General features: G+C 37.0%; 1 protein-coding gene across 7 annotated transcripts in view; it reads left to right on the top strand.

The window, feature by feature from the left end:
- The window catches only part of PIK3C2G (phosphatidylinositol-4-phosphate 3-kinase catalytic subunit type 2 gamma), a 203,336-nt gene that overhangs the window by 70,004 nt on the left and 109,148 nt on the right, over nt 1-24,184 (top strand). For all 7 annotated transcript variants that reach the window (XR_003988979.1, XM_030469369.1, XM_030469368.1 and 4 more), the window contains 5 exons: nt 1,184-1,298; nt 3,085-3,215; nt 8,164-8,352; nt 20,237-20,330; nt 21,494-21,588. Coding sequence is in view for 6 of the 7 variants with exons in the window: in XM_030469369.1 (XP_030325229.1) it covers nt 1,184-1,298; nt 3,085-3,215; nt 8,164-8,352; nt 20,237-20,330; nt 21,494-21,588 (624 nt within the window). In the remaining variant the exon portion in view is untranslated. The remainder of the gene's footprint in view (nt 1-1,183; nt 1,299-3,084; nt 3,216-8,163; nt 8,353-20,236; nt 20,331-21,493; nt 21,589-24,184) is intronic.

Raw genomic sequence — 24,184 nt, 5'->3', positions numbered from 1 at the left:
TCAATTGTATAGACTGAGCAGTCAAAAAAATAATATATTCAATATAATTGAATTTCTGACCTGTCTAACCATTAAGATCTGGAAAAAAAAAGGGTTAAGCACTTATCTTCCTTTATTCAGTACTGCATTCTTAATTAGAGTGGATTGGTTATAATTAAACTTACACAAACTTTCTGATTTTACTTAAGTTCTCTAGAACTAGAACCCCTAAGCTGCACCAGGAGACATTTAGGCTTGATGTTAGGAAACATTTTTTCACTAAGAGGTTGCCAGGCATCGGAATGGGCTGCCCAGGACAGTGGTGGAGTCACCATCCCTGGTGGCATTTAAAAGGCATTTGGACCTGGTCTTTAAGGACATGGTTAATAGTTAGATTCTGGTGTTGGTCAAAGGTTGAACTGGATGATCTTGGAGGTCTCTTCCAACCTAAACATTCTGTGATTCTGTGAATGAAATGTGTTGACCTGCCAAATCATGCTGGTTTTGTTATCTGCAGACCGCATGCATGCCTGTTTCATGCATGTAGTGCTCAGACTTGTACTTCATACCAGAGTCTTTCATCTGTCCAGGAGCCCTGTGCAGAACATGTGGTAAAAACAATTCTGCTCGAAGTTGTTTCAGGTCTTTGCAGACTGTTATACCATCTACATGGTATACCATCTACCATCATTCATGCCATCTACAGATAAAATCAGCAACAATCTTCCATGGTTGCTGTAGGATGCCATGAGTTTCTTCTTTTATTTTTTTTTTTTGAATAAACATATACTAAACCTCTACCTTATCCAGTGTATTGGCACTTCACGGTTGCCAACATACTTGTCAAAAATCTTGAGATTTTTTTTCTGTCTGGTATTATACTCATTTTAAATCTATCTTAAATGTCAACCCCTGTCACACAGGGAGTCAGTGGTAAAGCACAGAGCTGACCTAGAATGTCTTGGCAGTGTAATTTGTGTCATGATCCCTGCAATTGCACAGATGCCACTATAGCCGTGAGGCTGTCAGGGTACAACCTCCAGTGACCTAGGCCAGATTTTACTAACCATGTAAAGATAAAAGGTTTCTTGTCCTTTTGCTTGTCATTTAAACTGTCCAGTTCCATGGTCTTTGGTGTAATGCTAATAAATCGTTCACCTTGTCTCCAGTACTGATGGAGGATTTTTCTCTGTGTGTATTGCAGGAGGCTCATTCATGGGACTGTGCTGCTTAGCATGACGTTGTACAGCACCCTTCCAACAACAATGATAACCCCAGGCATCTGCAGTACTGATACACCAACCTCAGTAACATTGCAGGTAAAAAGGCAAGAAAGCAAAGGGAAGAGTTGTTTTCCAACAAAGTGCAAGAAAAAAAGATTGTTCCTCAAGACCTTAGAGCTCATCAGGACCACTCAAATTAAAAAGAATTTTTCCATTGCAGCTGCTCAAATAGAGCATGTTAATCTTAATAGATGGGAGTCTCTGATTCTTCACTGTGACAAACATGTGTGATACTTTCCATATTGAATGCCACCTTCCACTGTTAGAGAAGGTATTTGTAGGGTAATTTTTGTTGTTATAATTTTGATTCCAAAATTACTTTTGACACAAGTTAATGATTTGGTGCCTGACCTACAGCTGCCTTTTCAAATCTGAACTTTTGTTCTGAATACTACTGAACTGCATGCCATTATAAATGTATTGCATAGCTTGCAGTTAATCTGAGTAGCATAAAGGCTTTGTAAAGGAAGTAGTTACAAGGAAATTGTCAATAGGCATCAGTATAGCTCTCCTTGGATGACTACATGCTGAGAGCACCCACTCATGCTGAGCAGAATGGTGCTCCCAGTATTGAAAATGCATTAAGTTTGCATGGTAGTTTTGTAGTTTTGTCACCTTTCCAAGTTAAATGAGCAACTGGATGCCTCAAGGGCAAAGCCAGTTGTTTTCTTTATTAGAAAACTGAATGACCATTAAAAATGGCATGTAAAAGCAGATAATACAAATAAATGAAGCTGGCTTAAAAATGCACTGTTCATAACAGACAAGCAAATGAGGAGTTCTGACGAGATCAAAGACGATGCCTTAAAATAGCTCCTCCTATTAATAATAAAGGGAAATTGACACAGTTGATGGCTATTAATTTATTATCTCTCTGCTGAAAGAAACAGAGCAGGGGGATCTGTCAGTCCCTCCACCTCATTTTCAGCTATTCCTGTGCATATGACAGTATCATCATTCCTGAATATGCTGGTAATGTCATAAAGATAGATTTCATAATTGTGACTGACAAGACACATTTTGTAGGGAGTAACTTTGCAAACTTGTAGAAGAGTGGTGCATATATTTTAACAGATACAGATAAAAGATTATGTGTGCATTAATAAACCAAAACAGGATGTTTAAATTGAAAAACAACTTCAATTTTCAGCTAAATCCATAGTTCGATTATTTGGCACTTCAAACTTTGTAATTTTGGTTGATTGTTTTCTATCTCTGTCTGTCTAAAAACATTATCCTGTATTTTTGACATCCATACAGAAGTGTGAAGAATGAAAAATTTGTAGATGATGTAAAATATATATGAAATTGAACATCCAGAAATGAAATCAGATTCTGATTTCCAGCTTTTACAATAGCAAACTCCACATCAGAATTATCCCTAATTTTTCAGAAAGAAATTATTAAAAAAATCTACATCAATGGGAGCTTGCCATTTAAGAATCACTGCATGAAAAAAACAGGAAAGGAGAAAAAAAGGAAAAAAATTACCTCATTTTCAAGTTCATGCATATTAATGCATAGTTCCATATAAAATCCATAATAAAATAAAACAAATCCATAAGAAAATGGAAATTTACTGGATGAAATTCTACCAGAAAAGTCAGTGCCAAAGATCTCAGATTTCCATGAGCTTATTTTATCACCATCATATCTAAGTACTATATTGCATCCTCAAGAGAATTATCCCCTCTTCTTTCTCTGATATTTTTTTGTTTCCTGTAGAAATCCAAGATAACATTTATTGATAATTGTAACTGAGAATACATATTGCTAAAAGGATACCTGTATTTTCTTTTTCTTTTTTTCTTTTTTAATAAAGGTTGTCTTTCCAGAAACTAATTTAGACTTCATTAAGCCTGAACCTGAAGAAAGAAGAGGTGATCTTGAAGAGCCAACCAAAGACTGCCTAAAGCTTATTAGAAGACTTTCACAGACTCATTCTCTCTTGCTGTAAGTTGTACCCAGCTAGACCTGCTGATTCTTGTCTTGCTGCCACCTGTCCTGTCAGTCACAGTTAAATGTACCTAATTCTTTAAAAACAAAATTTTCCTCTGAAGCAGCCTAGCTTTATTTATTTGAGAAGTAGCACTGCTAAAAGAACAGATCACAGGGCAGGTGAGCTTCAATGGGAATAAATTTAAGAGAATATAATAAAGGAAAAATTATCTAGGCATCTTTAAATGACACAACTCTGAACTGGCAGGAGTAACAATAGAAGAAATACTTCTTGATGCTACTGATGTGATCTTTCCCTCATAGGAAAGCTCAGCAGTAGCCAGAAGTGCCAGCATCATGTAGGGCATCATCAGGAGGACTGTAGAGAAGAAATCAGTGTGAGCCATTTCCCTGCTGTCTAAAACCTTGATGTGTTATATTTTAACTATGCTGTATAGTTCTTGTCTCCACAACTTGAGAAGAACACAGTAAATCTGGAAAATGTACAAATGAGGGCAGTTAAAATGATTGAAGAGATTAAGCAGCTGCTTGACCAAGAGGATCTAAAAAGACCAGAACTCTATAGTTTAGAGAAAGCACTAGACACAGTGCATTTATGTGTGATTAATTTTTATAAATCTTTATTATAAAAATATAAAATTTTATTAATTTTTATAAAATCATGATGTTGGTGGACAAGGTGAATGCATTATCAAAGCTCATGATATTCAAGTTAGGGATATTCAGTGAAAAAAGTAGGAGAACAATTGTCAAAAAAATTGAACTTTTTCCTAAGACAGTCAACAGTGAACTTTTAAAATCTGCTGTCAGAAAGCTGTGGAGATAGACAACATCATCAGATTCGTGAAGACTATACATGGATAACAATAAATAGGTATTAGAAAGATCAGAAAAGGCTAATTCAATAATTTTGGTTTCTTTGGAAACACAAAGGGAAGAGACCACTGCAAGTCACAAAACTGGAGTTAAAACTTTTATAAGTTTGATAAGTGGTTCTTGGAGAAAAGATAACGGTGTTCTTGATTTTTTTGACAGTTTGTGGTTTTCTGTTATCTTATTTTATGGGCAAAGCTGCTCTACCAAATGAATCAACAAGATGAAGGGCAGCATATTTGAGGTTTCTATGAACAATTCCTTTTCTAAGCACTTTTCTTACCAAGAGGAATCTGTCAGCCTGTTTTTGTATCTCTATCAGAGGATTTCTTTTTACCTTTGGTCTTGTTATAGTTTTATAAAAAAAAAAAAAAAAAATTGTAACATTGTATTGGTATCCAAATACTTTATTACCATGATATCTGAAGATCTCCTTGGTTTCTTTGGTTGGTTGGTTGGTTGGTTTTTGTATGTCAAGAAAAGAGAGGAATCCAGGTAGCTTTTCAGTGGCAGTGTGTCTGTATGATGATGCCTCAAGCTGACAAGCTTCAAATATGACACACAAACATGTATCACTGTCACAAAATGGATAGCACAGGCAGCCTGATTCTGTTCCTCTACTCTGCCTGATCAGGATCAAAGTCCACATATATGTGCCTACATAATTTTTTTTATATAATACCAAATTTTACCTGATCCAGTAGCTGGGCCTAGATTGTCACTCCTGTAGATGGTCCCAGATCTCCCTGTTGTTCCCAGCTGCTGACACCCAGACACATGAGCTCCCAAATTCACAACCACTCTCTGGTGCTTGGACCTCTTCCTGATACATGGATGTGAGTTGCTCCAGGAGCTGTTCCAGACATATGGTCTTCCCAGTAGCAGACCCCTGCTTTTCTGGTAGCTGGCTCCTATCACTGGTAGCCATGGCCAGCATTTTTTGGATGTTGATTAGTGAGGGGATCAATGGGACTGAAGGAGATGAACTTCACCATATGTTCCTCCCAGCCCTACCCTGTGTGCTGCAATGTGGTCTTTGCATCAAGAGCCCACGCAAGAGAAGGTGCACAAAGAGAATTAATTAGTTACTGCCAGCCACTTTGGCTGCCTTCTGAAAACATTTCAGATGTGAGCCTTGGATTCTTTTTGAGATTACTGTGCTTTTAATACCAAATCCCAGAAAACTAGCCATCTGAGGTAATTGCTGCTCTTCCAACACCATACAGCCTGCTTGTCTGCAGTGGCTCCCAGTGTAAGGATGAGTGACTGGTCTGAAGCCAGGAAGATGACAGTCTCTTTTCTGCCACCTTTCTTTCCTTCCTTAGTTGTTTTCCTTCTATCTTACTTTTCCCTCTCTGTCAGCTTCACTTTCCCTTTTCTTTTTTGTCACTTGCCTTGTAAGAATCTAGTTTACCTACCAGTTGTCATGAGAGTGCAGTTGCTGTGAGTTGTGATTAGAAAGACTGCTTCCAGTTGGGTAAATTGTGGAACAGGTATAAAAAAGTGTCGTGATGCTGCATGCTTTGCTAGTCTGTCCGTGAGGGAGAAACTTGCAAGTGAGAATGAGTGCCAGGGGACAGAAATTGCCATTTTCTAGCCTTGCTGCTCTATCCTCCCTTTGCCTCCTTTGTACTAAAGCAGAACCAACAAAAACAGATCAGAAAGATCTGAACTCATTGTTGCCATTTACACCACAAAAATATTAATAACATGTTTTCCTTCATTTAGTTAAAGGCATTAATGAAAATGTTTTAACTGGAAACCACTGAATTATTCAGGTTTTAAGATATTTATTTTTATGCGTTGAGTGGAAGGCAATGTATTTCATTGCAGCTGTTACATGGAGGGAAATTTAGATTCGGCTCTAAAAAACAACTTAAAAAACCCTCCACCATATAAGAACAACTGCATTTTTATAAATAAAGATAGATTATTAGCATCTTATACCTCTTGAGCCAAAAAAATGCCTTTATTGACATAAAAATCTTCAGCTGCTATATGCATGCAAATAGTTTTACCATTTATCTCAAATGTCCTGTTGTGTGTATAAGTAAACATTTGTCACAACTAAGAAACTTAAAATCAAAACCTAAAAAATCCCCTCCCAACCTTTAATTTCATTTCTGATCTTTAAAACATGAAACTAGAAGCTGGGATTGCCTCTGAAGTAAATTCAGAGGGAGAAATCTGTTATTTAGAAAACCTGATACAAGGACTGATTTCTTATCTACCTTTGTAGGCTCAGTAGAGGCTTTCGCTGCTTTAATCTGAACAACTGATTTTCTGGTTTGGAGGATGCTGTCTGAAAGCTTAAACATCTGTTTAAAGTCAACATATATAAGAGAGGTGCTTGAGCTGAACTGTCCTGCAGAATGCCATCTGAATGCATAAGAAAACCAGATGGGCAATAAAGTCTTAGGCCTACTTTCATCTTTCTTTTTTCTGTGTGTGAATTTGTCACACAAACACAAATACAACTATCTATTGCCACACTAGACATACTGTGAATTCTAAAGCTGTTTCTTGAAATGGTTACCAAAATGGCATTTTTTCTTGATCACCCAAAAGCTGTAACAGAATTTGTATCACAGTTAAGTTTATCTTCTACTAAAGAAAAGAATGAAATGTTCACTTTTGTGACAGTAAAACACGTGCCCATCTTTGGGCCACTACTCTCTGTTTCTAAACGCTTGGCAGTTCAAAATTGCAATCCTCTCTAGTGTATATGGAGGCAAAGGAAATCACTGCTGTGACTTGTGAAAGCTATAATCTTGAGACTTAGAGCAGTGCTAAAATACTTTTTTAGCTAAAAGGATCCCAAAATGTTGCAAGTAGAAGGAAAAGGACCTTGGCAAGAATGTAAACACCTGATTTTGTGCACTGCTCGTGTGTCTGGATCTGTTGGGCTTTACTGGAAATTATCTATTTATTTACTGCCTTCTACAGGGTTTCTCACAACTTAGTCTGAAGTATCTAGGTCCTTGGAAAGGCACAGTTATATTATGTTATGTTATTAAATAGATGAAACTCCAATCTGGTTAGGTATGACCAAGGAAACTGAAGATCCTCTTGGTTTCAGTAATGGTTAGTGTGAACTAGAGATCAGTTTGCATTTTCAAAGCTTGCTTTTGAAGGCTGGAATACCAGAGTAAGAGATTGTCTTAAGTTTGTCTCTCACAGGGAATTCATTTTTTTTTCTGATGGTATCAAAACCTAGTATTCAATATACATGAGGCAAAGACAACAGAATTATAGATGTATTAGAGGGTATACAGCAAAAATCATTCTGAGGCATTTTCCACTGTGGTGAAATATGGTGTTTTGACTGACCATTTATCAATATGTTATTTAGATATCTAATATCTCTTTGAATAATTTGCTGTAACATCCTTTTTCATGAGTATAATGGTGCATGGCATGCTAGGCCTTGTGAAAAAGCATAGAAGTTGCTGGGAGCTTTCCTTCCCTTTTCCAAACTCACACCAGTGCTAGGGATAACAACATGCTGTGTGTGTGTGCACATGCATTCATATTCTTGTGCATGTGTAGAGATGGGTCTAAGCCCCATTTAAAATGCAAATACATTAAAAATAGACACACTTGAATTAAACTTTCAAACGAGGACGTGAATAAAAGCTGTATGTAGCAGTGTTGTGTCCATAGTTTTTACAGTAGTTGGAGATGATGTGCAGCAGAAGGATGTAACAATAATTTATCCAGTGATAACTGCACCTTTTTTATCTCTGTCAGAAAAACGCAGTAAAAACAAACACCAACAAGAACAGAGACAGTGGAGAAGAAAAATGAGAGTGCTTGGGAAGTGAAATAACCACATATGTGTGTCTTTTGACACTTCATTTTATATGACCCAAGGCTGACAGATCCAGAGTATGAGTATCACTTTCTTATAAAAGCTGGTCTGCCGAAAATATATCCTACCCAAAGGAAAACACACACTTAGCTGAAAAGCAGTGTACTGGATGACTTGGCTTCTCTGTACAATAAAGTTCACTACACTAAGCTCCAGGTGTTTTTAATTCCAGGCTGAATTTCTAATCTTCTGTTCCAGACTCTCAGAGCAACAGAGAAGAATCTTATGGTTTTATCGTTACTCCTGCAATGATCAAAATTGCTCCCTTCCTATGGTACTGGGCAGTGCACCTAGCTGGGATCGTACAACTATATCTGAAATGTATGCTGTGTTGAGGAGATGGAGATTTTCTAACCCTCTGGAGGCACTGGGGCTTCTGACTTTCAGGTAAGGGAAAATTAACCAATAAACAGAATGAACATGTGCTACACTCCCATTTTTTTCAGCAGAGTGTCATCCCTTGGTTCATTAACTATGCTTTCAGTTGTGTCCCAGTGTCAAAATGAAGACACAGTTGCAAATCTTCTGATGACCTTGAGTTGAACATGCCAGCCCTGCCTTCATGGCTGAGAGGGCTTTCTATTTCTCAGGATAATGAAAAGGGTATTTAATTCTCTATAGCAGATTCAATCAGTTTGGTAACAGTTGATCAGTCTAATACTGGTTCAAGGGTTGGACTCGATGATCTCTGAGGTCCCTTCCAACCCAGCCAATTCTATGATTCTATGATTCTATGATTCTTACATAGCACTCCATATCTTCAAACTACTGTACAGACATGAAGTGACTAATGGAAGATAAGGAGGACTGAAATACTTTTCCATATTATGATACCATGTAAATACCTACAGTCACACCTATAGCCCATCTTTCTGAAGTAGATAGGATGAAACTTTGAAGTTACTTTCTCACACTTGGAATAAATTCTGTCGTCATGCCTTACATTCCACTCCCACTTCTTAGATTGGAAGCTGATTGTTTGTTGGAAGACTTTCTTGATGTTGCAGATAGTCTTACCTATGATGTAATAGCAGATGTAGGGAACAGAATCTGTGTCAGCAGTTGCATTTCCTCTGAAAGCTTGGAATGTATTTTGCATTAAGTAATCTACCTGTGACAATATTAAATGTGCAGGTGAAGTGTTTGAGCAAATTTGGTTTATCAAGCCCTTGCTTGTCTGGGTGAGCACAAGTTGCACCAGCTTTGCAAGCTCAGTTCTATGTTGCACCTTTAGAAAAAAAAAAACCCCTCACCTAAAGCTTTTCTTTAGAAAACACTGCATACAGTAAGCTCCACAAATAGACTATCAAATGTTATTTCCCTCTGAATGTGATTTCCTAAGAATAACTATGTCTTAGGTTTATATCTGAAGGATTTTTGGTTTCACATTTGCATACATGTTGTTTTTTACATGTATTAATTTATTACATAGTAATTTAGTCATTTACATTACTAGAATCAATATATAATTTATAAAAAAAAAAACTGCATAGGAAGGATATGGGTAGTGTGTTGTCTTCCACACCCCAGAGTACCAGGAGATTTTGAGATCATTTGTCAGAGCATGCCAGGCTTTCAAATCAGAACTTTTGTCAAATTTTGTTTCTGTGTATGGGTGGCATTTCTGCAAATGAAGAGCTTGATTGTTCTTTGAAGATGCAACTCTGCACTGGGGTGTGGTGCAGATCAGTCTTGTCAGGTGCTTCACAGGATATTTAATGTCAGCCTCTCAACAGAGTTTCTCAGTGTGTAGTGGATGCACGCACTGTTCCTTCTGACTACCAAAGAGATCGATGGCATGTAAAGACAAGATGTCATCACTTTGTCTCTCCTGGTGCCAGCACTGGGAGTGGCTGGCACCTGCAGTGGTGTCAAAGAACAAGGACTTCTGATCAGGATCTTTCCTGGTTTGTCCCTTTAGTTTCTTTCTCACAAAAGCTTTATGCTAACACTACTGAAGGAAGTTTCTAGATCTTCCAATAAATCTCTCCTTTACGTATCCACAGTATTTCATAGATGAATGAAAAAAATGGGAAGGTAGCCCTCAGAAACAGAAGGATTACACTCTTTAAAGATTTCTAGGTTTGTAGATGTCTTGTTGGCATGATTTTACTGATGAGAGATATGTATATGCGAAGGGAGAGCATGGGTTAAAGGACAGGTGTGCTTTCCATATAAATTGAAAGTTTCTGAGTTTTCTTCTGTTAGTTCTCTTTTTCTCAGATTTCAATCATTTTGAAAAGTAAAGTAGCACTGGATAGGGTCCAGCTTTCCCTCACTGACTGGATTGTAGACTCTACTGCTGAGCTATTTTTGAAAGTTCATTCAACTCTATCCTGTATTATGTTTGGTGCTGACAATTCATCAACTCAGTTCCTCACTTCTATCATCCACAAAACAGCTCTCTTATTTCTTGTGATTACTGAGACACAGCTGAAAGATCCATGCTCATATAAAACATGAGGAGAATATAAAAGAAGAAACCTTCATATATTAATTTCTATTTGAAGAACTTGTGATACCATCACTGTTAAATCATAGATAAGGAAAATTAATTAGGGCTAATCTTTCTCTGCATTTATTGTTAGCATAATGCAAGAATGAATGAGTAGGTGCACTAAATTAGGCAAAAAATCAGTCTAGTAAATCCTGTCCCCAGTGATGACCAAAACCAGATGCCTAGGGAAGAAAACGAGAATGGGTCAAATTTGATGACTCTGTGCTACTCTCCAAACGTCCAATAATTAGCAGGTCAGAGACTTTCTGAGACAGAATTTTTTTTTTTTTTAATTTTTTTTTTTTCTATGAGAGCCCTCTTGTATTTTTCTTCTATTACTTTTTCCAAATAAAAATATATTCCACATAAACATTTAACTTTCAGAATACCCGATAACAGAGAGATCCACAATTCAGCTCTGTGTTGTATCATTTCTATGTACCACAATTTACCACATTGTTAGCAGTACTGTAAAAAAGACCAAGAGTTTCTAATGACTCCAAATTTGGAATGCTTTGTTTGATGGAAGTTCAGTTCCCAATCTCTTAAAGTGAATGGAGTTAAATTCAGCTGATGGCTGGCCACAAGCAGTGTTCCCCAGGGCTCAGTATCCACAGCAGTTCTGTTTGATATCTTTATCAGTAGTCTGGATGGACGGGATTGAGTGCACCCTCAGTAAGTTTGCAGATGGTACTAAATTGGGAGGGAGTGTTGATCTTCCTTAGGGCAGGAAGGGCTCTACAGAAGGACCTGGACAGGCTGGATTGATGGGCCAAGGCCAATCATATGAGATTCAACAAGGCCAGATGCCAGGTCCTTCACTTGAGCCACAACAGCCCGTAGTCAGTGATACTGGCTCAGGGAAGAGTGTCTGGAAAGTGCCCAGTTGAAAAGGATCTGGGGGTATTGATCATGAGATGGCTGAATATGAGCCAGCAGTGTGTGCAGGTGGCCAAGAAGGCCAATGGCATCCTGGGTTTGTATTCAGAATAGTGTGGCCAGCAGGACAAGGGGAATAATTGTCTCTCTGTGCTCAGTGTTGGTGAGGCTGTACCTTAAATAGTGTATTCAGTTCTGGGACTCTCACTACAAGAAAGACGTCAGAGTGCTGGAGCAAATCCAAGGAGCAACCAAACTTTTGAAGGGTCTAGAGCACAAGTCTCATGAGGAATCTGAGAGAACTGCAGTTGTTCAGTCTGAAAAAACAGGAGGCTGAGAGGAGACCTTATCACCTTCTACATTTACCTGAAAGGAGGTTGTAGCAAGGTCTTGGTCAATCAGCAAACAGGATGAGAGGAAATGGACTCAAGTTGAACTGGGCTGGGTTTAAATTAGCTATTAAAAGAAACTTCTTCACTGAAAGGGTAATTAGATACTGAAATAGGATGGCCAGGGTAGTGGTTGAATTACCATCCATAGAAGTGTTTAAAAGACATGTAGATGTGGTGCTTAGGGACATGGTTTAAGCATTAGACTTGGTAGAGTTACATTAATAGTTGGACTTCATGATCTTAAAGGTCTTTTCCAAACAGAATGATTCTGTGTGAAAGAGACTGAATTCCTCATGCAGGCATGTTCTTACACCTTATATAGATTAGAGAGGGTACTCAAAATCACTCATCTCTTCTGCAAACCTTGAGCTGGGGTCTCTATCCTCCTCAGGGTGAAAAAGTCATCTGTCCTGATACTAATCTCAAACTTGCATTTTACAATGATTAAAAAATGAAAATCACTGGAGGTGCTACCTCCTTTCATGGGTTAGAATACAGCTTCCCAAATCTTAGGGAGAAGTATCATGGTCCTTCAGATCAAGCCTCATTAACATGCACCTGAGCTCAAAGGCTCTTTGCTACTTTCTGAAATTTCTAAATTGTTTTGTTCAGAAGAGAGTTAAATGTACGTTTTAATAGATATTTGTTGTTCTCTGAGCAAGTCTCTTCTGCTTATGTTCTTCCACTTTGTAGGCACATCTCAAGGCAGCCAAATGATAACATACTCACTTATGCAGTGGAAAGGAAGAACTTTCATAAATTGGAAACACAATCATGGTACATTTCACATATAACTTCAGGACCAACCTTGCATCCAGTACTTGAAGCAAGTGCATTGATTCCTAAAGCCCAAGAAGGCAACACTTAAAAAAACCAACAACCAAACAAAACCAAAACAAAACGTATTTAAATTAATGTTTCTTTAATCAAAAAAGACAAGAGGCAGAGAGTGGCAGGGGGAAGTGTAGAATATTTTACACTCTTAATTTTACCTCTAATTTCAGGGAAGGATGATTATAAGTCATTGCCTGAAAAATAAAATTTTCCCTAAGGCAGAAGATATAGAGCTGGTCCTCCTACTCAGCACTGCTGTCAGGACCCAGTGCATTTTACCATTGACTTAATTTACTGAGTTTGGTAAGAAGCCAAGCTTTAGTGGAGTTAGAGCTTTCTATAACTGTATCTATTTTGCATGGCACACTAGGCAGGGAAATTACACCCAAACACTTGTTTAGTCAGAGAATTTTCTGGATGACAGAAAAAAAAACCAAAAGGCAGTGTTAGAAATGCCATCATTTATGAGGTGTTGCTAACATGCCAATGTTTTGTGTATGTATAGAATATCCACACTTGTCAGGTTATTTTGATATTCAAATTACTGGATGTGAAAGCTAAAATATATTCTTTCCTGTGAGTTATAATGGCTAGGAATCAGGAAATTGAGCTAGAATAAGGAAGATAAAGAAGATACTTCAGTTGCCTCTATTGTGCATGGCTGCAATCATTCTGAAGAGAACTTTTATCAGCAGACAGTGGAGGTGAAGAAATGACCTCCCTAGTAGGCTTAGCATTTTTTCCTAGAAACTTCTTGCTAAATTCTGTCTCTGTCAAGGCAAGTGCACAGAAAAGGACATTCCTTAAAACCAGGTGCTGATTCAGAGGATTTTGAGATCAGACATTAAGATGTCAGAAGGGTTTTATACTACCTTGCTTAATCTCCTGTATGGAGTACACGGAGCAGGGGATAATATGACTCCTCTTACCTCTCCTGATCTGAAGAAGATGCCCTTTTGCTTATAGCATCCCCCATCCCTCCGCCTTTGGCTTTCACAATATGATTGTTGATTTTAACATTTGGTAACAAAGTATCTGTTGAGTTTCAGAGGTTAGGATATATACACAAATATTTGCAAAACTCACTTCCTAAACAATAGAGTATGATAGCTTGAAACTGGATTTTGTTCTTACAGCTTTAAAAGCCAAACTGATTTATAAGTGTTGAATCAGATTGTTTTAACAAAAACAAAATTTGAAGTGTTTTCTGTGAGTCCAGAATTTTCAGAATAATTATCAAAGAGCTACAGCTAGAGTATATATTTGTTTGGACTGGATGATCTTAGAGGTCTTCTCCAATCTTAGTGATTCTATGATAAATTGATTCTATGAATCTTACTTGGTTTTAATGGCTGTAGTCATACATAAACGTGGAGAGCAAATACAGGCCTATGCAAAGACATATGGTAAGAATAAAGCAACAGTCTATAATTAATTTGATACTTTGATGTATAGAATGTACTACTGAAAGTTTTAAAATTGCTTCGTAGTAATGTACATGAAATGTAGTGATAACTTCTGTGAAGATACATGCATTTTTACCTTTTCATTTTAAGCATAATAAGCTGATTAACTTTTTTTTTTTCACTGTCTTTAGTATTTTGCTTTTTTTGGCAATAATTATGAAGGTACTACAACAGACAGCTGTTGTAAGATAATTAACAATGATTAACTATGTAGAATAAGGCATAATTTCTGTATATGAATGTGCAATCTAATTAGGAGGCTAAGTCTTAATAATGAAGTTTTCCATGTTTTGTTCTTTTATTTTAATGTAACAGAGAACAAGGTTTGCCTTGGGGTTGGAAGAACCTTCTAGATCACAAACGTTTCAAATGAAAAACTGGTTTTTGTTAATTTCTTCTATGTTCTCTCCTAGGACATGGTTCACCATACAGTCTCTATGAAATCTTAAATCTTCTTTAGATCCATCTGCCAATTTATCAGCCAAAGTAATAAATAGCCAGTGTGCTGACCATGAGCTTTGCAGTGGTGGGTGGGATGGGAAGAATTTGCATTTATTATCACAATGAGTAAATATTTTATTCTTTTCCAACTGAAAATTTTGAAAATCCAGTGTCTGTTTTACTGATGGTCTTTGTTATCTTTCTACACTACCTGTTAGTCCTTGCCATTTTCTCATCTTCAGACACTCACAGAATGTTTTCTGTAGAAGCCCACAAAGGAATGAAAAAAGTCACCAGCAGAAGGCAAATGGCCCTGCTAATGTCATCGGTGTGCTAAAGCTAAAGAAATTATTATTGGTTTTGAAGTTTCTTCTCTCTTCCTGTCTAATTATTTTTAAAATATTTAAATTGCCACCTGCAATTTTTCTGCCTATTCTTTTAAATGCTTCTTCACACTTTCTCTTCTAGCTCAGTTGCCCTTGTCAGTGACATGATATCCTTTACTACTTAGACTTTTTCTTCTTTTTTGAACTGGCATCTTCATTCCAATAGGTTTGCTTCTCAGCCTTCCTTGTTTCTACCACAAACAGCAACAACTCTTAAAATGTGAAGGGAATTGCAGAAATGTGTGTCATTTTACAAGCCTCTAGCTTAAAAGATGGCTCATGAAAGGTCCTCACTTGGTAGAAAATGTAGTGAATTGTGCAGTTCCATTAGCCTGACAAATATCTTCCAGCAAAGTGTTACTTGAGACAGTGCAATAAAATTAGGGCAATAAAACTGTTAAAAGTTAAATGCACATCTATTTCTCATTTACAGTCAAGTCACCACTGGCAAATGCTAAAATCTCAAGAAAATTTCACAAATTCAGAGGATGCCTCAGCACTTACTTTTCAGTTTGAATCTGGTTGGCTGAAAGGTACAGCTTGACAAATATCTCCGTACTGGCTATCTATATGAAAAGAATAAAAGATTGTCTGTTATTCTTACTTCTAAAGAAAATTGTAATCTGTGCTCTTCCAGCTCAAAATTCAACTTTTTTAAAAAGCATCTTTAAGTCTCAAGGGAGAACAAACAATTTGCTGCTACTCAGAGAGATTTATAAAATGGGTGCCTGTCAATCACTGGAAGAAACAAAACAGCAAAGGAGATGTTGAATTTAAACATCAAAGGAAACAGTTTCATAACAGTTTCATAACTTTGGGAGAATCCATGTAGTGAAAGGAGATGTGAAGGGGATATTTCAAGTACTGCATCGTGTGCAGTACTTTAGTCACTAAAGACTTGACTAGCATCAGTAATTTATGTATTGCTTATTTTTCAGTAGGGTCTCTGGGTATGTTAACCTGGAAAAAACTTTTAAGAAGTCATAATCTCTGTTGTGAACTTCTGTCTTGACAAAGTACTCATTAGCTTAAGAGATGAAATATAAAATCATCCAAAAGAAGAAAGCTTCAATATGTTGCAGTCAAGCAAATGACTGAGGAACACCATAGTTCTAGTCACTTATTTATTGACTAATAGGTTGTTTGTCAAGAAAAAAAAGATAGAAATGGAAACTTGGATGAAAATTAAACTATGCTAAGAAAGAGTCATACAAACTTTTTAAAGTTTTTAAGTTGCCTTTTTTCTAGCCAAAATCTCAAGAGATTGTGTTAAGAACCATAAAACAACTAGGGAAAAGAAGTGTCTGAATCTCCTGACTCTCTGAAGCCATTTTCAGAGGCCGCATTTCAAGAACTTGATAATCTGTTGTTAAATCCTTAGCAAAATTGAGCTGATATAGATGAGCTGTGGTACAGATGAGCTCCTCTTTCTTTAGAGAGTAGCCTTAAAAATAGCAATATCAAATTCATTGTGATAGTCTTGTCACTTCTCTGCTTCCAGAATTGTCAGTATGTGTAATAACTACTTATTTATTATAAAAATCTCTGAAAATCAGCTGTCCCCTCCCCTAATATCCAAACTATGAAGTTGTTTTTCTTAGGCCTAAAGTGGTTTCTTCTGCTTTGAGTTGCAGAGCCAAAAAAAAAAAATTAATTCTGTCCTCTAATCAAAACTAGTTTATGGATTACTGAAATCATATTTGATGGAACACTCAAAAGTTTTCACGATCATTCATTAGAAAAACCCCTCTAGCCCTAATTAATTACCAGACTACAAGGTGGCATAGATTCCAGGCATGCAAAGGGTGGAATTTTTTTACTCAGATCTGCTTTAAGTCCATACCCCAGAAAATTCTGCAGTTCTAACATTTCTAAGGATGTTAAATATTTGCTCAAATGCAAATGTAAAGGGTAAAGCAAATACAATTGAATATTTTCTATTTTACCTGTGGCCCAGAACAACATAGAAATTCAAGAGAGTAATGGATATTACAACTTGGACTTAACATATTGTCAGGTACTTAAGAGAGTGTTTTAACTGCCCTTTCTTTCAAAAAGATTCAACTCAGCCACAAGATGACCTTGAGATTTACAAACTGAAGGATCATATTAGTAACCAGGACCAACAAATTATCAAAGTTTCATCCAAGAAGTGCCATGAGAGTGTTGAGAGCTGTGTTTCTTGAAACAAACTAATCTTAGATTTTTTTGCCACTGTATCTGTGCACCTGAGCTCATCATTCTACTTAATCACATCTTCTTTAGGTATTTTGCTTACTTAGGTATAACCCCATACTTGACTTGCAGTAAACTAATTCTAAACAAAATAAATGTTAGCCCTTGAATTTCCTGGGAAGGTTGGGATTAAAATAGTTTTGTAGTTCTTTGTTTAGATGGAAAAAAAGAGCTGCTTCTGTCATAGGATTGTATATATTCAAATGCTGACTGCTAGCAAGGACAAGCAGTACCTAAGTAATAACATTTTTCTGCTTGACTTGATGCATAAAGCATATTTCACTCTTCAATAACTGGTTGAACTAGGCTAGGAGGGGTAGGAAAGGACTGACTTCCATATTATCTGTACATGCTTTGTACACAGACCTTTGGAGAAACTGCGTAATTAGAAGATAAGATGATAGGAAAGGGATTAATTTTTTTCATATGCAGTCCTCTTTCAAATGAGTTTTGTTCTAAATAGCCACGTGAATATTAAAGTAGCAACTCCATATTCCTAATAGCTTGCCTAGAATAAATAAATAGTAATCCTTGCAAAACTGGCAGATTTGGGGCTATCATGGTAATTTATTTATAATGTATTCCCTCTTTCCTCATCAGGGGCCTCTCAGCATTATACAATTATAAACTGTATCAAAACTATCATCAAATATCAACCATAACAGATAAACAAAATAATAAAATCAGACCTGAGCCACATTGTTAAATGAGTATTTGAAAGTGCCAGAGGTGGCAGCTGATTGCAGCACAGAGGCCAGGCCTTTCAAATAACTCCAACTCTTATACCTTTTTTGTTTGTTTGTTTCAAAATAGCCACATTTTATTTGATACCCTGTAGATAATTCAGTGATCAAAGTGTAAATATTTTTTAACTTCAGCTTCGTTTATTGAACTTAATTACAAAGCTGCAAGTGCTGTTAAACTTCTGAGCACTCACCTCTACAATTTTTTCTCTTTCTATCTTGGTAGCAATGAGCAGTCATTGTTCTAAATGGGGCACTGTCTCCTATGTTTCAATTCTGATTTATTTTTCTAGTGGGTATATTGTTGATACAAGGTGCTGGATGGGAAGCTGGGAGAAGAGCAGCCTGGTTTTGTGTTGAGCTCATAAAGCAGTAATCCTGGTGGCTTTGTGACACCTTCTGCAGTACATGATGTTTTGGATTTCAAAGGACTTTCTCCAGGGTGAATTGACAGTATAATCTATGTCCTTTACTCATCGTTTTTATGTATGCCTACACTGCCAAATGAGAGACTTTTCAAAAGAGCCTAATAGCCATATTGTTTCAGAGGGGAGTTATTCAGTGCTTTTTATGGGGCAGGTACTTGTCTACAGAGAACTGGATCAAAGCCCAGCAGCTCTTTTAAACAAATGTCTGGGTGACTGTGCTGCTGTTTGAAGCCATTTTTGCCCCTTTGGCAGCGATGGCTGCTCTTGTGACTCTGGTAACTGAGAGGTCTGGATCAACATTTCCAGTTTGCTCCAGGAAAAGACAGAGGAGGATCTTTGTCTGATAATTTTTTGTCTGATTCTGCCCCTGTACTCAGCGCTGGTGAGGCCACACCTCGAGTCCTGTGTCCAGTTCTGGGCCCCTCAGTTTAGGAAGGATATCCATGTCCTGGAGCAGGTCCAAAGGAGGGCAGCCAGGCTGGTGAAGGGACTCCAGCACAGACCTTAAAGGAGAGGCTGAGGGAGCTGGGGCTGTTGAGCCTGGAGGAGGCTCAGGGGAGACCTCATCACTCTCTACAACTCCCTGAAAGGAGGGTGTAGCCAGGTGGGGGTTGGTCTCTTTTCCCAGATGACTTTCAACAAGACAAGAGGGCATGGTCTCAAGTTGTGCCAGGGGAGGTTTAGGTTGGAGATGAGAAAGAATTTCTTTACCGAGAGGGTGATCAGACATTGGAATGGGCTGCCCAGGGAAGTAGTGGATTCTCCGTGCCTGGAGATATTTAAAAAGAGACTGGATGTGGCACTCAGTGCCGTAGTCTAGCAACCGCAACGGTGGTTCAAGGGTTGGACTTGATGATCTCTGAGGTCCCTTCCAACCCAGCCAATTCTATGATTCTATGGTCCTATAATGGACAAGCTTCAAGTACTGTCATATAGCTAAGGGTGACACCACGGAGCAAACACACACAGACCAGGACATCCATTCCTTTCCTTGTGATGGGAGGGCAGTCACAGAACAGCTGTGAACCAGTCAAGGCAACTCCTGCGTACAGTAGATTTTCTGTGTATCACAATTAATGCCACAAATGCAACACATGAAAAAGCAGAAGGTATTTTTGTATTTTATTTTTCCAAAATTATTCTTCAGATTTCAAATATTAAAAGAAACACTGTAAAAAGACAAAATGTTCTGTTAAGAGTCAGTTTTGATTTTTGTTACACCAAGAAATAATTCTTTTTATTTTCTAAAGAAAAATTCTTGGATCTTATTATCTAGACTGTTTTCTCTCTTTTATCATTACTACTACACCGTGTTTATATCATTTGTCATTTTTTACAGTTTGAGCTCAATCACAAACTTATTATTAGGCTACAACCACTCTGTTTTCAACCAGAATTTGTTCAGAATACATCTTATGCTGAATATTTAAACATTTTCCTGTCAAAAATGGCTGTTTCACTTCTTTTTAATTTTTTTTTTTTTTGTTGTTATGATTCAAACCAAAACGGCTGACACTGGCATAAATTGTCTGAAATGAACCCTTTTTGAGTAGGAAATTTCAAGCTTTTGTGACATTGCTCAGAACAAAAGAAGTCTTTAGGTGTTGTTATGTTCCCATGGCATGGAAATTTCCTCTTTCAGGTAAACAAAAGCAGCAAGAGAAAATACGTAATTTACTTTGTATTTCAGTACAGATAAAGGAAAGTACAACATATGATAGCTCAAATAAAAGTGGTTTTTGGAGTTCAGGGTGGGTTTTGTTCCCTCTGTGACACTGTAACCCTCAATCTAATTAAGATGTCTGCTGTGTGTTTCTTGACTCTTGTTACAGTAGAGGAAATGAATTGATTTTTTTTTTTCCTATTCCATTTTGAGAGAAAAACTGTTTTTCTAACATTTTATCAGTGAGAGCTCAGGAGAACTGCAGTGGTTGAGTAGCTCTTAATGATATCTATTTGTTTTGCTCTAGTTTTCCAGATCAAGATATTCGAAGAGCAGCAGTCCAACAAATAGAAAAACTGTCAAATGATGAATTGCTAGAATACCTCCCACAGCTGGTTCAGGTAAGGAAGACACAGATAACTGAGGAGGTCTTACGTGCAAAACAGTAACTTCATTAAATACTTTTTATTCTTTCAGTTCAACTGATGAGTTTTAAGGGGACTGAATACAAAAGGCTAGTCAGGAGATGCAATGAACAAATTAGCAACAGGGCTGAGCTGTAGACTCTTCCTCTAAAGAGAATGTAGTTTGGCATGTTGATGGAACTTTTCTGTACACTACAAGGAGGCTTTTTCGAGGTTACAAAAGAGAAATAAAAAATGCACCTTAACAAGAGGAATTCTTCTGGTACCACCAAATGAGGGGCTGGTTGGTGGCAGGGTTCTGTAGCGTTCAGAGAGGTAGATGTTTCAACAGGTTTTTAGATACCACATATACAGGGGCACTGATTGTAAACACAGAGTAACCAGGGCAGTTTAGGTGTGGCATTGTCTCTTTACAAGCTATGTATTACATTTCACTGAAAAATAATTTTTTAAAAGTCACGGGCCCACTGCTTGTACTACTCAACTTTTTGGTTGAGTAGGTCCTGTGTTGCAGTTAAGGAGGAGCCAACCACTTTGAAAGCTTTATCCCCGTATTTTGCAATACGATGCACATGATTTGCTTATAATTTTACATTTCAGAATTCCTCAGTATTTTTTAAAGTATACATTTATGTGAACATGTGTATAATATATATATATACACATTTATACAGGTATTACATTTATGTAATCAGGTTTATGTACAGATTACATCTATGTGATCTGCTACTGTGAAGCAGTGGAACCCACACAGCTTTACAGCATTCATAGTCACACAGTAGGGCACTTATGTGACCTTCCGTCTTCTGCAGCTTCTGTTTCACAGATAATTTTAATTTTCCAAACCAGGTAATTGGATTTAAAAAAAAAATATAGCATTGATCATTTTAAGCAGGGGAAAAAAAGCTGCAAATTTATACAAACAGAATCAGGATGATATTGCCCTGTTGCCCCTGTCTCATAGGTGGTGGCAGACACTTGTGTCCTGAATTTTCTTTGCTCATTGCATTGCTAGGGCATTCTCCATTCATTGGATTGCTTGGTTCACACTAAGAAGTGTGCTTTCTGATTAGTTTTGTTACAAAGCAGACAGCAAAACCAGCATACAAGTGATTCTCATTATTGATTTACCTGTTAAGGTGCTCAAGTTTGAGTGGAATCTTGAAAGCCCTCTAGTGAAACTCCTGCTGAATCGTTCTCTTCAGAGCATCCGAGTAGCCCATCAGCTTTACTGGTAAGATCATTTGCCACTACTACCATTGTCGTTTTCTATTACAGTGAACTTTATCCATGATTCTGTTGGTGACAAACTCTCCTTTTGTTTAAAAACAACAGTAAGACAAGTTTTTTGCTCTCTCTTTTTTTTCTCCTTTTACTGGTTATGGGTAAATTATATAAAAGACCTACTTTGCCTTCATCATACTCCTGACAAGAGGGATGAGCAGAAGTTCTTTTCACCTAAGGTAGCATTTCTGGCTTTTTTGCATTTCCTGGCTTTTTTGCATTTTCTGGCTTAAGCAAAAAACAGTATTAATCAAAATTTACAAGCTCCAAGGAGCACTAGCTTGCTTATAGAGGATCCTGCTTTTGTGGTTTCTCTGAACTCTCCTGAAGTTGTCAGATTCCTCAAGTGTGTCAGAGTGTATCTTTTACCCCTTTGCATAATAATCTGAATTGTAGTGATAAGAGTTTCCAATAGTTACTTTTCATGATTATGGTGATGTATGAGTCCCAACAGTAACTGCCTTTCAACACCTACTTCTGTAATATCAGGGCCTCTATAATTGTATTATTACATATGGTGGTTATTCTATAACCATATTCTATATGGTTTACTGTGCTGTTACTTCAAGGCTCTCAAAACAGGAATGTGGCTTTCTGATGTCTGAACAACTGCCAGTGCAACTAGAAAATCAAAATGTTGTGGGTTTAGGGTTATTTTTGTTTGGTTGGTTTTTGTTTGGTTGGTTTCATGGTTAGCAATGATGAATGAACTGAGCTTTCATTTACTGATCAGCTGGTTCAGACCCCTTAAAGGAAAACAACTTGGAGGAAAGGAGCGGGGAGGGGGGGAAAGGGGAAAGGATAAGGAAAAAAGACAAGTGGAAGTGTAATGATTTAGTTGATGAAATGCATGCTTGGAATGAACATAGATCATACTTTCATACCTGCATGGCCTCTGAAAGTGTTAGTGGTGATAGAACAGAATTATGAATGTGTTTGTTTCACCGAAATGAGTAGGATAACAATAACATGCCTAATGAGCATATCTATCAAATAAAGAGGAACTCACGTATAGTGAGCCATTTTTCTGACAGAGCCTGAGATATGCCTGAGAAGTTTTCTACTATTTGTACTGAATTTAGTCATGATGGATATAAAATGTCCAGTTTAGAGTTCTTGAATTTGCCCAGAGAGATGGTTAGGAGTTTTCCTTTGCAATTAGAATTTTTTTTCTAGAGTTCAACAGACAGTGGGAATATAAGCAGTACGTCTGTGCTTTCTTTAACTCCTCTCTGCTTCTCAGAACAAATAAATATTTGCTTTGTTAATTTGTTGCACAAATAAGTCATATATATACACTCATACATTTCTAGAACTATTCAAAGAGATTTAGCTTTTTTTTTTTCTTCTTTATAATACAAAAATGTGTTTTCTCTAATAAGTGTTCTTCATTATTGCCTTTCCATGTTGTCTTACTAACTCATAAGACAAAAATGGATGTGATTTTGTCAGCACTAAGACCTTGGTAACTTGATTGAAGAGTACATTGCTAAGCTAACAGTTAGCATGTTAACTTTCCTTGTAAAACTGGTGGTTTTACGAGTTTGTTGACAAGGCCTCATTAGCCAAAAAAAAGGAGGTAATATTAGGACAGTAAAACGCTATAATAGTGAATCAGGTGCATATATTTGGGTTCTTTTTCATGGAACAATCTCTCAGTAAACTGCAACAGATTACTTGTTTCTAAGAGCAATTTCACCTCATGGCGATGTCTTAGAATATGGCAAAATCTGGGATAGTGGAGAAACATGAACAAATACAGCAGACAGAAAACCAGCAGCCACTTCTGTGGTAGTGGTCCTTGGAAATAAAGTGGTAGAGTTATGTATATGCAATATAAACTAAGTGGTCATTATTTTTAGGTTTTTCACATGATATACTTTCTGCCTGGCTGCTATCTGTTTCAAAAATTGTTACATTTTAAAGTGTGACTAGAATTGTGTGTATAATATATATGTTTAGCTGCACAAAGTAGTTTTGCAGGCATCCAGTAGCTTCATTCAGTTCAGTGGGAGGATCTGTGATACCTCTTATTTTGTTGTTTGTTTGTTTGTTTTATCCTCAAATATTTCAATATAAATAAGAACTTAAATACAGCATACAGCTCTTAAAATTTTGCTTCTTAAATTCATCACACTATATGGGATTCTTTTCCCTTTGGTTACTCTGCTGCGCCCTACTCAGTATTAAGCTGTTTTCTATGTAACATTGCAATTTAATTCATTTTTCATATTTCTGTTCCAGTATTCTAAAAACAGTTTCCCAAGTCATAAATGCTATTTTTAAAACTTCACAGTAATTTCACAGCTTTTATTAATACAATATTAATTAATAAAGAATATCTTTACCTACACAAACTACATTTCAGTCCCTAAAAAAATAAGGGAAAAGAGGTTTTCTTCCACTTATCTCCAAAGAGATTTTAAAAAGAAGCTCAGCAATTTAATAATGTGGTAACATATGTGTGCATGTACACTTATGTGGCTTCTTTTAAGAAATGTGATTAGGTAACATTTTATTCTCCAGTGTTATATGCTCTTTTATTA

This window comes from Calypte anna, chromosome 1 (assembly GCF_003957555.1).
Source record: "Calypte anna isolate BGI_N300 chromosome 1, bCalAnn1_v1.p, whole genome shotgun sequence".
In the NCBI taxonomy this organism is placed as follows: Eukaryota; Metazoa; Chordata; class Aves; order Apodiformes; family Trochilidae; genus Calypte; species Calypte anna.
This window is presented reverse-complemented; position numbering and strand designations above follow the sequence as displayed.